Genomic DNA, 13441 nt, shown 5'->3' on the forward strand with positions numbered 1-13441 from the left:
TGGACCCATACTATTACACATTGTGGAGTGTAATCCATTGTGAGTGGAAGTATAATAAAAGAGGAGAAAGTGAAATACTGACATGGCATGTGAATTACACTCTAAAGAGTATAAACTATTGTGGATTCTCTTAAAATGAAATTCTCCAGACCCAGCATTGTTTCTTGACGTATTGCATAATACTCCATCTGCTGAAACATGATTTGCCAATTAAGTTCCTCATCTATTCCCCAATTTTGCCCTTTCAAGTTCCAATCAATCCATTCCTGTATGTTTCCCCTTTGCTTAAAATCTATCTAGTGCTTGGGGTGTACTAAGGGGCTGCTTGGTTAAAGGGTTTGGGAATCAAATAATGGAATGAACCCCTTATTTGTTGCTTGGGTTAAGTCTGTTGGAATGCAATTTCTGGAATCATTTCTAAAAAATCGGACTATCACCATTCCTGAGTAAATTGGGAGGTTTTGGACAAAACCCTCAACTCATTCCCGAGCAAAAACATTTATGACGAACCTACCCTCTTTTTTTCTTCATTACACGCTGCACCTTCTGTTCTTCTTCTCCATCAGATTTTCTACCTCTTCTACTTCACCGGTTGGACAACCATAAAGATCAGTGGCTTTCGACTCTCCTTGGACAACGAATTCTAGAGTTGAAGAGTCTTCTACTAGGGTGAATTCCTTGATCCCAGGTCAGTGGATTACAAACTCCCTTGCCTCTGCAATTTTCTTTTCGTATGCAAGCTTTTCTCTTTCTTCTTCTCTGTTTTTTCAGGTTACTCATTGGGTAGCTGAAAATAAAGAAGAAAAGAAGGGAATCTGATACAATAACACTAACTGGACCAAAATGCTATGCTCTGGATCCATCACCTTCTCACTTTTATTCCACTCATGCTACACAATCTGTCAGTTTTGTAAAAAAGTCTTCCTTCCATGAATTCATATTCTTTTGTCACAAAATCCAATAAGAAATTATTTCCGCAACAAATACACTATTATTGGTGAGAATAATACATGTTTTTAATCCATGTATTTTGTTGTAGTACATGTATTTTAATTCACTTACTTCAACAAATACATTATTTTGTTCTTTTTTTTGGTGAGATGAATGTTAATGTCACTAGATTTGTCATTTTTATGTTTTTAATGTGTTTTCTTGGATTACGCATTCAATGGAGGTCAATCAATTCTTGATCTTTTGGTTATTTGATCCGTGAATACTGGTATAGTTTGGGTGGGTTTCTACATGCCCTGTACCTGTTTGTAAAATTGTCTGCTTGAATAGCTTTCAGTTTCATAGTTATTCGTACATTAGGATTTCAAGTTTCAACCATCAATTTCGTTTGTTTATGCTTATTTATATCTATACATCATTGTGTTTACGGATGTATGATGCATGTCTAGGCCCTTTTAATAAGATCAATTGATGTTTAATGCATTTGAAGATTTTGATGCCGTAATCTAGTTTGGTGAATACTTACGTTTGGTTGTCATATTGTTATGTAGACAAAGATGCCACGTTTGCCTATTGAAAACAGAAGACGCAAAAAATATCGAGGGCAAAGCCAGATTTTATCAGGAATGATAATGGTTGTTATTGCACTGTTTATGATGTGGTACCAGTTAATATTCATACATCTCAAAAGTAGAAGACGCCAAATAAAATCAAAAGAAGAAAAAGTCACTGAGCGCATGCAACACTTATTCAATTTGACTAGGGAGAGTGATGCTTATTGTATTAGCGAACTTCGTATGGATAGACGAACATTTGGGATATTATGTGAAATGATTAGAGACACTGGAGGTTTGAAAGCTACAAGAAACATGTCAATAGAAGAAATTGTTGCCATGTTTGTATATGTTTTGGCTCACCACAAGAAAAGTAGAACAATTTGTGGTCTATTTTGGAGAAGTAGAGAAACGGTGAGTCGTCAATTTAATCTTTGCCTCCTAGCAGTTTTGAAATTGCATACTATATTACTTAAGAAGCCTGAGCCTATTACCGAAGATTGCACAGATGAGAGATGGAAATGTTTTAAGGTAATTCAAACATTAAAATACAATCATTTAATAAAATGTATGTTTTCATCTAAACTATCCAATATAGACATTTTAACTCATTTATATTTTTATTTTTGTTAAAATAGAATTGTTTAGGTGCCTTAGATGGGACATTAATAGATGTGACACCACCCACCGAACAAAAATCAAGATACCGAACGAGAAAAGGAAGTATTGCAACGAATGTATTAGGGGTTTGTTCTCCTAATATGCAATTTATCTATGTCTTGCCTGGTTGGGAAGGTTCGGCACATGATGGTCGTGTGCTTCGAAATGCTATCTCTAGACCAAATGGTTTTAGAGTCCCACAAGGTAAACATATATTGCAGTATTCAATACCATTCAATCAATTTTTTTTCGAAAATAAAGTAGTCTAGTATTAATTTGTACATGATTGAATTTTGAAGGTTGTTATTACTTGGTGGATGCTGGATATTGTAATGCTGATGGATTTCTTGCCCCTTATCGAGGGCAAAGATACCACCTTAATGAATTCAATGGTTATCGACCACAAAGACCAGAGGAATATTTCAACATGAAACATTCTAAAGCTAGAAATATCATAGAAAGATGTTTTGGATTGCTAAAAGGAAGGTGGAAGATTCTAGCATCCCCTTCATTTTTTCCAATTCAAACACAAGTGCGAATAATTATGGCATGTTGTCTGCTGCACAACTTGATAAGGAAGTTCATGACTTTTGATCCACAAGAATTACTACAATGTGAAGAAAATGAAAGTGAAGATGAAGACAGTGATGAAGAAGTAGAGTACATATCCACTATTTTACCAAGTGATCAATGGGCAAATTTTAGAAATAATTTAGCACATGAAATGTTTGACAATTGGAGGGCTGGACTTAGTATTTAGCTATGAATGGATGTTTAGCTCTTAGACTCATTAAATTTGGATTGACATTTGATGTACTCTTGTAGTGGATTTGTGAATTAGATTGACACTTGATGTATGTTCTTTTAAATTTGGATTGACTTTTAATTGTATGTTCTTTTATGTGTTTTATTATATTATAAATTTCAGTTATATGCTATTGTGTATCAAAATTAATTGATATATATGGGTTGACTTCTGAATGATAGGATGGAGAATGATGAAATTGTACGTGGAAGAGGGAAAAATAAATGTTTTTGGACTGGTGAAGAAGTAAAAGTGCTCATAGAATCATTGCAAGAGTTGGCTTGTGATCCAATGTGGAAATCAGATGGAGGATTTAAAAATAATTATATGAGCGAATTGCTTAAAATTATCTTGCGTAAGCAACCTACTTTTACCAAACAAGTCAGCCCACATATTTAATCAAAAGTTAAGTGGCTGAAAAATAGGTTCCATGCAATTGTTGAAATGTGCAAAGAAAGTGGTTGTAGTTGGAATGATGCTGAGAAAAAGATTTCTTGTGAAAAACAGTGGTATGATGATTGGTGCAAGGTAAGAAATTGATTACTTTTTACATTCTGATATGTTCTTTTTCAACCTTTTATTAAGATTATCATTTATCTTTCTATTCTATCTCTAGACTTATAAGGATGCGAAGGGCCTTTGGGATGTCAAATTTCCATATTTAGGAGATCTTGAAATTGTATATGGAAGAGACAGAGCCACTGGAAATGTTGCTGAAGATTTTGCACAAGCTGTCCAAGATATGGAAGATGTCCAAAATTTGGAGGAAGGAGATGAAGGGCTTGATGCTATGTAGATCTGGCAATTTGTCCCAAGTCCCAATGGGCTACCCATGCCCAAAGGAACTTTGGGCGGGATGGGTATTATAATTTGGTATTGGGTTTAAGTTGGGACACATCCCAACTATACCCATTAATGAATGGGAAAGGATGGGAAATACTTGGGTATCCATTGGGCTCAAATGGCAAGGGCTCCGTTTGGATTAGCTGTTTTTGGTAGGTGTTTTTGAAATATTTTATTGTAGCCGTGTATATGAAAAATTTTTACTATAAAATTTTTTTGAAATATTTGATATACTAATATGGATGGGATGTTTCTTGAGTTATTGTATATTACTGTAACATTGTATTTGAAAAACTTATTTTTTGAAAAAATAGTCAATCCAAACGGAGTCTTAGATTCAAAAATTATCTTTAACAATTTTTATAGTCATACCAGCGAATATAATCTAGTAGTCTTTCTAGTCATTATCCACAAGAATTTCCAGCATTTCAGTTAGTTTAGACCTGTCATCCTTGGACAATGATGAGGATAAATATTCAACATCCTAAGGACCTTGGCCATCTTGATATATGTTGGAATATGGCTGTATATCTATCTTTTCCTTTATTTGTTAATCCAATTTTTGGTGGGAATCTTGAGTATAAAGCACTTGCATGTTTATTTAATAAAACTAAAAGAAATTTAATAAATCAAAAATATTAAAATTATATAAAAAATAAAAAATGAATTAAAGGAAAAAAATATGTAGAAAATGAATTTGGGTATTGGCCGGGATGAATCTAAACCCATTCCAAAATGATCCCGCCCAAGTTAGTCCCAAAACACATATGGGTAAGGTTGGACCCAAACCCATATGACTCGGTTCCATCTCAAACCCAAGCAAATCCCGCCCATCCCGCCCATTTTGCCACCTCTAATGCTATGTCAAACTCGGATAATGATAAGGTAGAAGAAGATGAAGTAAATTCCATGGAGCAATCAACTCAACCAAGCTCAACAAGTACAAGAAATTCCAAGAAACAAAAGAAATAATCCCCTCCCATTGCAAATGTGTCAAAAAAAATGAAATCTGCATCAACAACTAGGGGTGATCTTGATGCATCATTGCAACTTCTCACCAGCAAATTTGGAGATTTTGTGGAGGGAATTCAAGCTAATTTCACAACTATGGCAGCAGCCATGTCAAATGAGGATAAACATGAGCAATTGGTCTCCGATAGAAGAGATCAAGTTGTTGCTGAGTTAATGAAACTTGCTTTACCGAGTGGAGATGTGATGAATGCAGCCGACATATTTTCAGAGCAGATTTCCAAGCTTCATGTGTTCTACAATCTTCCTGCAGAAATGAAACGACAATATGTAATTAACCTCCTTTATCCTCCATCTACTCGCTGAAGTAAAATTATTGTTAGCTGGAAAGTGATGATTTGATGGCAATTTCTTTTTGTTATGGTGATTGTTAGATGGTTATATGATTAGTCTTTTGGAGATTGTGGACATTGAGTGGCACTCTCGACTGGATTAGACAATTGACTTGTATTTGGTATGGTTAGCTTTTGTGATTTGAGTCTCCTTCTTTTGTTCATATATGTAAGGAGAGATCTATTTCATATCATTATCTAATGTAGGAACCACAAATGACTTGTTAATGGAGTAAATTTCCAAAAAGAAAGAGTTTTTAAACTAACTTCCTAAAGGCTGGCAATTTTTGAGTCTCTTCCCAAAGGGTGAAAAACACATTCAAGAAATGCGTTCTTCCAAATAAAAATGCAACTTTCAAATACGTTATTTTAATTTTCGTAAATTTGTTTAAATATAAAAAATTGGTTAAATAGCGTATTAAATACAAAACCTGCTAATTTCCCATAAAGAGCTGGTATCTTATGAGTAATTTCTTTTTTTTTTTTTACTTTCACATATTTAATTTATATTAAATACAAAACATACTAGTTTTCCTTTGGGCGCTATTTAATCTATTTTTTCCATAAAGAGTTGGTATGTTTTCAATAAAGAGTTGGTACAAAACATATTACAAAACCTGTCAGTTTCCCTTAAAGAGTTAGTATCTTATGAGCAATTTTGTTTTTTTAACTTTCACATATTTAATTTATGTTAAATACAAAACATACTAGTTTTCCTTTGGGCACTATTTAATCAATTTTTTCCATAAAGCTGGTACAAAACCTGCCAGTTTTCCATAAAGAGCTGGTATCTTATGGGCTATTTAACCAATTTTTCATATTTAAACAAATTTCCAAAACATAAAATAACGTATTTGAAAGTTGCGTTTTTATTTGGAAGAACACATTCCTTGGATGCATGTTTCACCCTTTGGGAAGAGACTCAAAAATCGTCACCTTTTGGATGATTGTTTAAAAACTCCTTTTTTTGGGAATTTACTCCTTGTTAATGCAGCCACTATATTTATTTTCTGGTATTAATTTTTTTATTATTTATGATTTTCTTATGTTTTATCAAAAAGTTAATAACTATTGTAGTTACAATTATGAAAATGTTAATTTGTCGTATGTGTAATTCTTTTGTTTTAGAAGAATTGTTATATCAGGGGAAAATTTGGAATTTAATTGCATTTAATTCCGAAACACTCAGCAAACCAAGCATCAGGAATTGGAATAATGCTAATTCCAATGTGTGAACCAAGCAAGATATTGGAATGAAAAATTTTAATTCCAAAACCAAAGTCTATGATTCCAATTACAATTCCAATTCCTAAGCTTGAACCAAGCGCCCCCTAATTTTTTCCATGCCTCTGCCACCCATGTGCTTGGAGTGTACTAATCTTATATATATTTTGATAGTATATATACCCTAGAACCTTTGATTGCATAACATTAAAAAAAAAATGAAATGGAGATTTAAATGGAAACTATAAAGATGACCAAATGGAAGACCAAGGAAAGAAGATACCGATGGAGTGGGTATCCAGTTCACCAATTTGAAAGGGTGGAGTACACAATAGACCAAAGGAAATTCAGCACGGAAGACAAGTCTAGTTCCAAACCACTTAAAATATTTATACTTGTAAATAATAGAACTAAGCATGTTGTAGAAATTAGATAACTATACAGAAATACATTATTCTTTCTTACACTATCAGTGTAAAATATTTTTCTACAATTGAAGTTAGATGAAAAACACATTGCCGTTATTCAAATTTAAATTCTCATTTTTCATTTATTGGTATGTATTTAGTCTCATTAGTATATTAAAAAAATTCATGTGAGAAGGTGTAAGAAAATTAACTCGAGAAATTAACTTTAAATTGGTCAAGGGGGTATGGGGAAGGCAAGAGAGAGATGCTAGAAGTCAGGTTTATATAACTTGAAGCAGTTAAATCGAAATTAGATCTAGTTAGGTTTGTAATTTGTATCATATTAATTGCATTAGGTAGCACTTGCTGTTGCCTTTTGATTTGAGGAAAACCCCCCATGAAATTAAACTACAAAGTAGGCTCATCATGTTCCTTGTCCATTTGTAAACCATAAAAATGGATCGCACTTAAAATCACTGCTAAGTTAACATTAAATCGATCTGTCGACATTGGTTTTCTCTGTTCAGTATAAAATTGAAATTAAATTGAAATTGGAAATGAATTTATATAAATCGGTTCATCATTCTATTTATTTTCATATTTGGTACAGAAACTTAAAAATAAATGTGGTTAACTCAAAAAAATCGATTTTCTCCATCTGCACTAATTAAATTATTATTAATTATTTATATCATGTGATTTATTAAGTGTATTCATGCAAACACAAATCAGCTATTCATAAACTCTAAAGAAGTACCATCATATGAATATTATGACATGTGTCCATACAAATTGTATATGGTAAGAAGTAAGCACACTAACACAATTTGTCATAAGTAATAAAGTAGTAGACATTATTACAACTTTATCTATATTAATTTGCATTATTTAGTTTTTTTGTAGAAGAAAGGTCGTAATAGATGTATTCATAATTAATAACATAGTGAATATTCACTAATCAATTTGTACATGTAAATATATGTTTTAATAATAAGTTTTTTTGAAGCATGTTTTAATAATAAGTTGTAACATAGGCATAAAAATAAACAACATCAATATTATGTATTCAAGAAAAAATAAATAAGTAAGAATCAAAATCGGTTTCTGTTTAAAATTGAAGTTGAAAATTCGATACCAAATTTGGAATTACATTTTAAACAAAATTATTTTGAATTGAATTAACTGAAATCGGTTCACCAAGATCAACTTAAGTCAATATGAAATTCTTTTAACCTTACCGCTGTTCTTCAAGATCAAGTCATGTCCTCATAAACTCCAGTTCTTTATTGACATGCTTAAACAAAAATACTAGACTATAAATGTACAAGGACAATTATTGTTGTATCATTGATAATAAAGTTTTTTTAGTGATTAGACAAATAACATGCTCACAGCAGAAGTAGTAATAACATGGTGGCTTCACCATTAGGCCACATTACTCTTCTGGGTTTTTTATTTAGTAATAACATGGTGGCTTGGATATTAAACTCAAACACTGCCCTTCACAGCAGAACTATAGCCGTTCTGTTTGTCATTGTATCGATCGTAAAGCATGATCCCACCATATTTTGATGATGATTTTTTCACGAACGGCAGGACCTTTGATTTTAGAACTTGTTCTGGAACAAAACCACTTTTAGCAGCCATCTTTGAAGCCGGAAGTCCAACAAAAAATTGATTTGCTTTTATTGATGATGTCCATTTCTTCCATGAATTTTCGAAGTTGTTGGGACTGCTAGAAGTGTACTCACACATAGGATTATTGTAGAACTGGATCCATACGTAGTCAAAGAGTCCAGTGCTAAGGGCAGCATTGAGTTTCTTATCAGGAAATGGACACTGTGGTGATGCAGTTAAGTACACTTTTTTGCCTTGCTTGCTGTAACCAGACAATGCTTGAGCCAAAGCAGCATAATAAGATTGGCCTTGGCCAAGTTCAATATCGAAGTCGATACCATCCAAAACAGCATCACCTAGTGGTCTTGAATTTGATTTGCCCCCTAAAAAGTTGTTCCACAGATAATCTGCCACTTGCTTGGCATCATTGGCTGATGATAAAGAATAGCTCCCGTTGCCACCGCCAATTGAGAGCATGACCTTAATTCCTTGGCTTTGACACTGGCGAATGTTCTCGCTTAATTTTTTACAGTCCCCAGATGAAGGCTCACAATGACCAGCTAGGTTCAGCTTAGGAGTTTGACCATTGCCAAAAGTTGGGAGGAAGGCTATGTTAACAACCCGATACAATCCAGAGGAACATGTATCGCGCAAGGTGCCTTCCATTACATTTTGGCCCCAGTAGACCACAATGACTCCACATTCTGAAGTCAAGACGAGGGAAAAGATTGTAGAGACTATTATTAAAGCAATTGAATGAACTTTGAGATTCATCATTTGGTGGAATATGGTTTGTGAAGACTGCGATGAACCAAGGGACTCAGGACTGCGCTTCTTATAGGAAGGGATTTGAAGTACTCTTGAAGTGGTTTGACGAATTTGGATCCTCCGTCAAATTTTTAACGTCACACTCCATATTACACCATGTATAGAAGGTTTGTGAAATATTTAAAGCAGGTTCACCTTGATACATGGTGTAATTGGGGGTATAATACTAGAGAAGACGGTATTTTGACAGTTTTTCAATTGACAATTCTTGTTCAAAGTTTGTGATTAGGTTTAATTTGAAAGTAGGTGGATGTATGGATTTTGGAAATACTTTTTAACGATTTGATTAGTTATATGATTTGCACTAACCGATTTGTATTGGACAAATTTTAATTCGTGAGGCGTTGATCCTTGCAAAGGGTGCAAGGACGATTGACAAGAAAGTTGTAAAAATCAAAGAGTTAACACCAGCAAATAGGGATAGCAACGACACGGGTGCCAGCCTCGCGGAGGAGTAATGGGTAGGGACGGAGCATGGGCAAGGGAGATTTTTCTCCACCCCACCCCAGCCCATACTCCATCCCTCACTTAAATTTATTAATATAAATAAATATAATATAATGCGTAATCTAACAATAATACTTAGGATATTGATTATCTCTATTATTTTATTTTATTTTGTTCTATGTTATTTTGGAAAGAAGGTTTAACATTTTTTTTGGATGTTTATTGATTTTTTTTAATAACCATTGCTGGAAAGAATCAAATTGAAACGAAGATGTTTGGAAATTATTTTGAAAATACCAGAATCGTAGTTGGTATTTGGCACAAGCATATTTTGGGCTGCATGAGCATTCCCAAGGGTTATTTGTACAATTTGATTAAGGTTTCTATTTTTTTTTTTTTTTTGTGCTTTCTTGATTCTTTTTTTGTTCAGTTTTTCCCTTTTCACTTTTTCAGTTCTCTTTTTTATTTTGTTCATTAAATTTAGTCTTGATCTATTGGAGATGGATTTGAGAGTTGGGTTAAGTTTCACCCTATCAAGATGGAATAAGTTTAAGACAATTAGAAAAATAAAATTGTCACCCTCAAGTGCCCACATAGGGTGCGAGGTGGGAAGGGAAAGGGGGATTTGACGGAACAGGGATGGGGGATGGGGTGGGGACCACAGGAATTTTTTGGCAATGGAGAGGACTCAAGAGCAGATCCCTCCGTCACTCTAAACCGACAATGTTGTTAGAGGCGGACCAGATCAGTTGGTCTGACCAGTCTGACCACGAACCAGCCTTCTTCCTGAATTGATGAGTAGCACAAAATTGCTCTAGTTAAAAACCGGCCAAACCAATGACCTGATTTGACTACTTAATCCGATTCTCAATTTTTTTTAATTTTTCTAAACATAATTTGAATTACCTAAATTATAAAACTTTCATTTATTAATAGGAATAAAAAAAAAACACCACCACTTAGTATAAATACCAAAATCACTCTCACCCTTAAACGATTTCTAAACCAAAAAGTTTTCATTCCTATCACCTTATCAATTTATCATTAGCGATTCCAACTTGTATCGAAAAATCATAAAGATTTCGAATTGGGTATAATTTGTTTTAGTTTAGTTTTTCGAGGAGTTTTGGAGAATGGACATATTTTAAACATGAATTCATATTTTTATATATAATTTTTAGGTGTATATTTGATTGCAAGTCTAATATTTTTAAAACATTTTATATAGATGGTCAAAATATAACCACGAACTTAATTTTAATATTTCTAAAACTCAAAAAAATATATAAAATAATTATGACATCATACTAATGTTAGCAAATTTTTTTAGAAATTAACCTCTAACCTAATAGTTTCGCCGAGTCGATATCCCATCCAAATTTAAGAACATTGCATTGCGATCCCTGCTCGCTAAGATGCTTCACTAGAACGTTGGAATACCAGGTTTGCACTTCACTTGCAGTTGACTTAAACTAAGAAATAGTCATATGGTTTCACAGGATCAGCTCAAGTTCTCATTGACGTGCCCTTTTCTCTGTGGTGGAGATGTCACCATATGGTGTAAAGCTGCTCCATTTAGGCAGAAAGACCCACAAGTCCATTGCTCAATTTGATCTTGTTTGCTAGCCCAACCGTGGGGAATAATTCAAGTTGATGTTGTTTGCTAGCCTAGCCGTGGGGAATAATTCAATTTGATGTTTGTCGCTAGCCGTGGGGAATAATTTGAGGCAGTCTGGCACGTCCACTAACGACATTAGTCAATTTTAGAACTTTTAAAACTTCTGTAGGTTTTAGCTAAAATTTATCAACCATACCTCCAACGCACTTATCTTAAGTGATTAATTGGGTTCCTTTTAATTTTTTTTAAAGTTATTTTGTGTAAAAAAAAAAAATTCCTTTCAAAGTTTCCTGCAAGAAATCAACTGCTAGGCAACTTTTCTTTCACAAATTTTTTGAAACAAACTTTACAAAATAATAAAATTATACAAAACGAAACAAATGTTAAACTAAAGGAAATTTAATTTCTATTAGGATTTTTCATAAAGTTGATCGAATCCAATTAACAAGTCAAAGGAAATTTGCTTTCTATTAGAATTTATATAAAATAGATATTTGCATTAGGATTTATTTATAGGCTATTCACTCCAATTAACACACTAATAATCAAGACTTTAATTGACAAACATAGTATTATTTCCTCCAAAGTTCATTATTGTGATTCTAATGATCTAATTCCCCAGATTTCATCATTATCTTTTGAAGGATGAGTGTTCCTTCAAACTCCATTGTTAAGAGGCGATGCTTTTTTCTTCCTTTTTTTTTGGCTTTAAAATGTCTTCTATTATATTTTTATGTATGTATGATTAGTCTATTTGAAGATACTATCGTAATGATTATTTATTAATTTTTTATTTAGTTTTGGTTCTTAATTGCAGTCCGTGTTTAATTTAAAGATAGAATTCATTATTTTTATATCATAGACAGCAGTAGGAACTAAAAAGTGAAACCTTTCCATGTTGTACTTAAAATTATTTTAACAATCCAATTCAATTTTTTATACCTTTATTATGATTACTTATTCTTAACCATCTATTATTCGTATTCAAGAAATTACTATTGATTCAATTCATAGATGCCTCTGATCAAATGAAGGAGTGACAAGCATAATTTAGTATGCTTTAAATTGATAGGAGATAAAATGTTAGATAAACTAATCACTTTATTTTGTTTTGAATTTTTTATCGTTTTTGTTATCATAAAAGTAACCTTATACATGTATGTATATGCACATGAAAATATGTTAAAATGAATGAAAATGTGGTTAGATACAAATGTAAATATATGCTTATGACCACAATCCACAACTATGATGTATAATTCATGAGTAGGCCTATATTGATCTAAAATAATTAGAATTTACGATGAATGGAAAATTTGCAACATTAATTAATCTAAAAAAAGATAGAAGTTATAAGATTTATGAATACGCATTAATAAATAAGTAGGCATGCATAGTAATTAAATGAGTATAAAGGAAGAATGTAGTAGAATACAAATAAATTAAAAGTTAAATGCATTATTAGTCTCTAAGGCAATATTTTGAGATTTAAGTGTATATATCATTGTCCGGTAAGCTCAAAGGTAATGTGATGTGATATATAGAGTTGGATGATATGAGTATGTTAGGTGCACAATCGATATCTAGTGAGTAGATAGTAGCATATGTCGATAACACTATAAAATGTGGTCTTTGAAAATAAAATTAGGGAGAGTTCTGCAGATTAACAACATGAATGATCACAAAGGTTAAGTGAATTAGAATAGTTCAGATGATAGTGCAGGTAAACATGTTGAAGTTTCAAATGTTGAAATCAACCAATAAGAGGTCTTATTATAACGGAAAACATAATTTATTTTTCAAATTGGGCGGATATGAAATGTGAATATGATGTAAATCATTCATATAATAAAGGTAGTGATTATTTCTCAAATTTTAGATTACCACCCTTGAAATAAAGATCATTTTTTTGTGTCAAAAAAAAAAAGTTCGAATGGATTCGCTTTCGATAATTACCGCGGATCATGGCAACTAAAAGAAAATTTAATTAGTGAAATTATCTAGTAAACAAACTAATTATCGATTAGGATGAAAAACCTTTTAATATTGGAGAATAGGAATTGGACTATCGGTTGTGTGTTTATTTTATCAATCCCGCTAACAAAATGTGTCCATAACTTGTGTTC

The 13441-nt window shown here is 32.6% G+C and overlaps 2 protein-coding genes across 2 annotated transcripts; one reads left to right on the forward strand and one right to left on the reverse strand.

The window, feature by feature from the left end:
• The first annotated feature begins 570 nt into the window (after positions 1-570).
• LOC113735931 (protein ALP1-like) lies at positions 571-2925 on the forward strand. The gene is made up of 4 exons (XM_027262893.2): positions 571-688; positions 1503-2036; positions 2144-2369; positions 2465-2925. The coding sequence occupies exons 2-4, from the start codon at positions 1509-1511 to the stop codon at positions 2923-2925; spliced, it is 1215 nt and encodes a 404-aa protein (XP_027118694.2). The 5' UTR covers positions 571-688; positions 1503-1508.
• Positions 2926-8127: 5202 nt separating this feature from the next.
• On the reverse strand, positions 8128-9244 carry LOC113735055 (basic endochitinase). The gene has a single exon (XM_027261979.2). The coding sequence runs from the start codon at positions 9197-9199 to the stop codon at positions 8294-8296; it is 906 nt and encodes a 301-aa protein (XP_027117780.1). The 5' UTR covers positions 9200-9244; the 3' UTR covers positions 8128-8293.
• Between the last annotated feature and the right edge of the window lie 4197 nt (positions 9245-13441).

This window comes from Coffea arabica, unplaced genomic scaffold (assembly GCF_036785885.1).
Source record: "Coffea arabica cultivar ET-39 unplaced genomic scaffold, Coffea Arabica ET-39 HiFi ptg000039l, whole genome shotgun sequence".
NCBI classification, from domain to species: domain Eukaryota; kingdom Viridiplantae; phylum Streptophyta; class Magnoliopsida; order Gentianales; family Rubiaceae; genus Coffea; species Coffea arabica.

Excerpts from the sequence above, each read along its gene's own strand:
- LOC113735931 (XM_027262893.2), top strand. The coding sequence starts at position 1,509 with ATGCCACGTTTGCCTATTGAAAACAGAAGACGCAAAAAATATCGAGGG. Across the intron at positions 2,037-2,143 it reads AGAGATGGAAATGTTTTAAG|AATTGTTTAGGTGCCTTAGA; the intron begins GTAATTCAAACA and ends TTGTTAAAATAG. Across the intron at positions 2,370-2,464 it reads TGGTTTTAGAGTCCCACAAG|GTTGTTATTACTTGGTGGAT; the intron begins GTAAACATATAT and ends TGAATTTTGAAG.
- LOC113735055 (XM_027261979.2), bottom strand. The coding sequence starts at position 9,199 with ATGATGAATCTCAAAGTTCATTCAATTGCTTTAATAATAGTCTCTACA.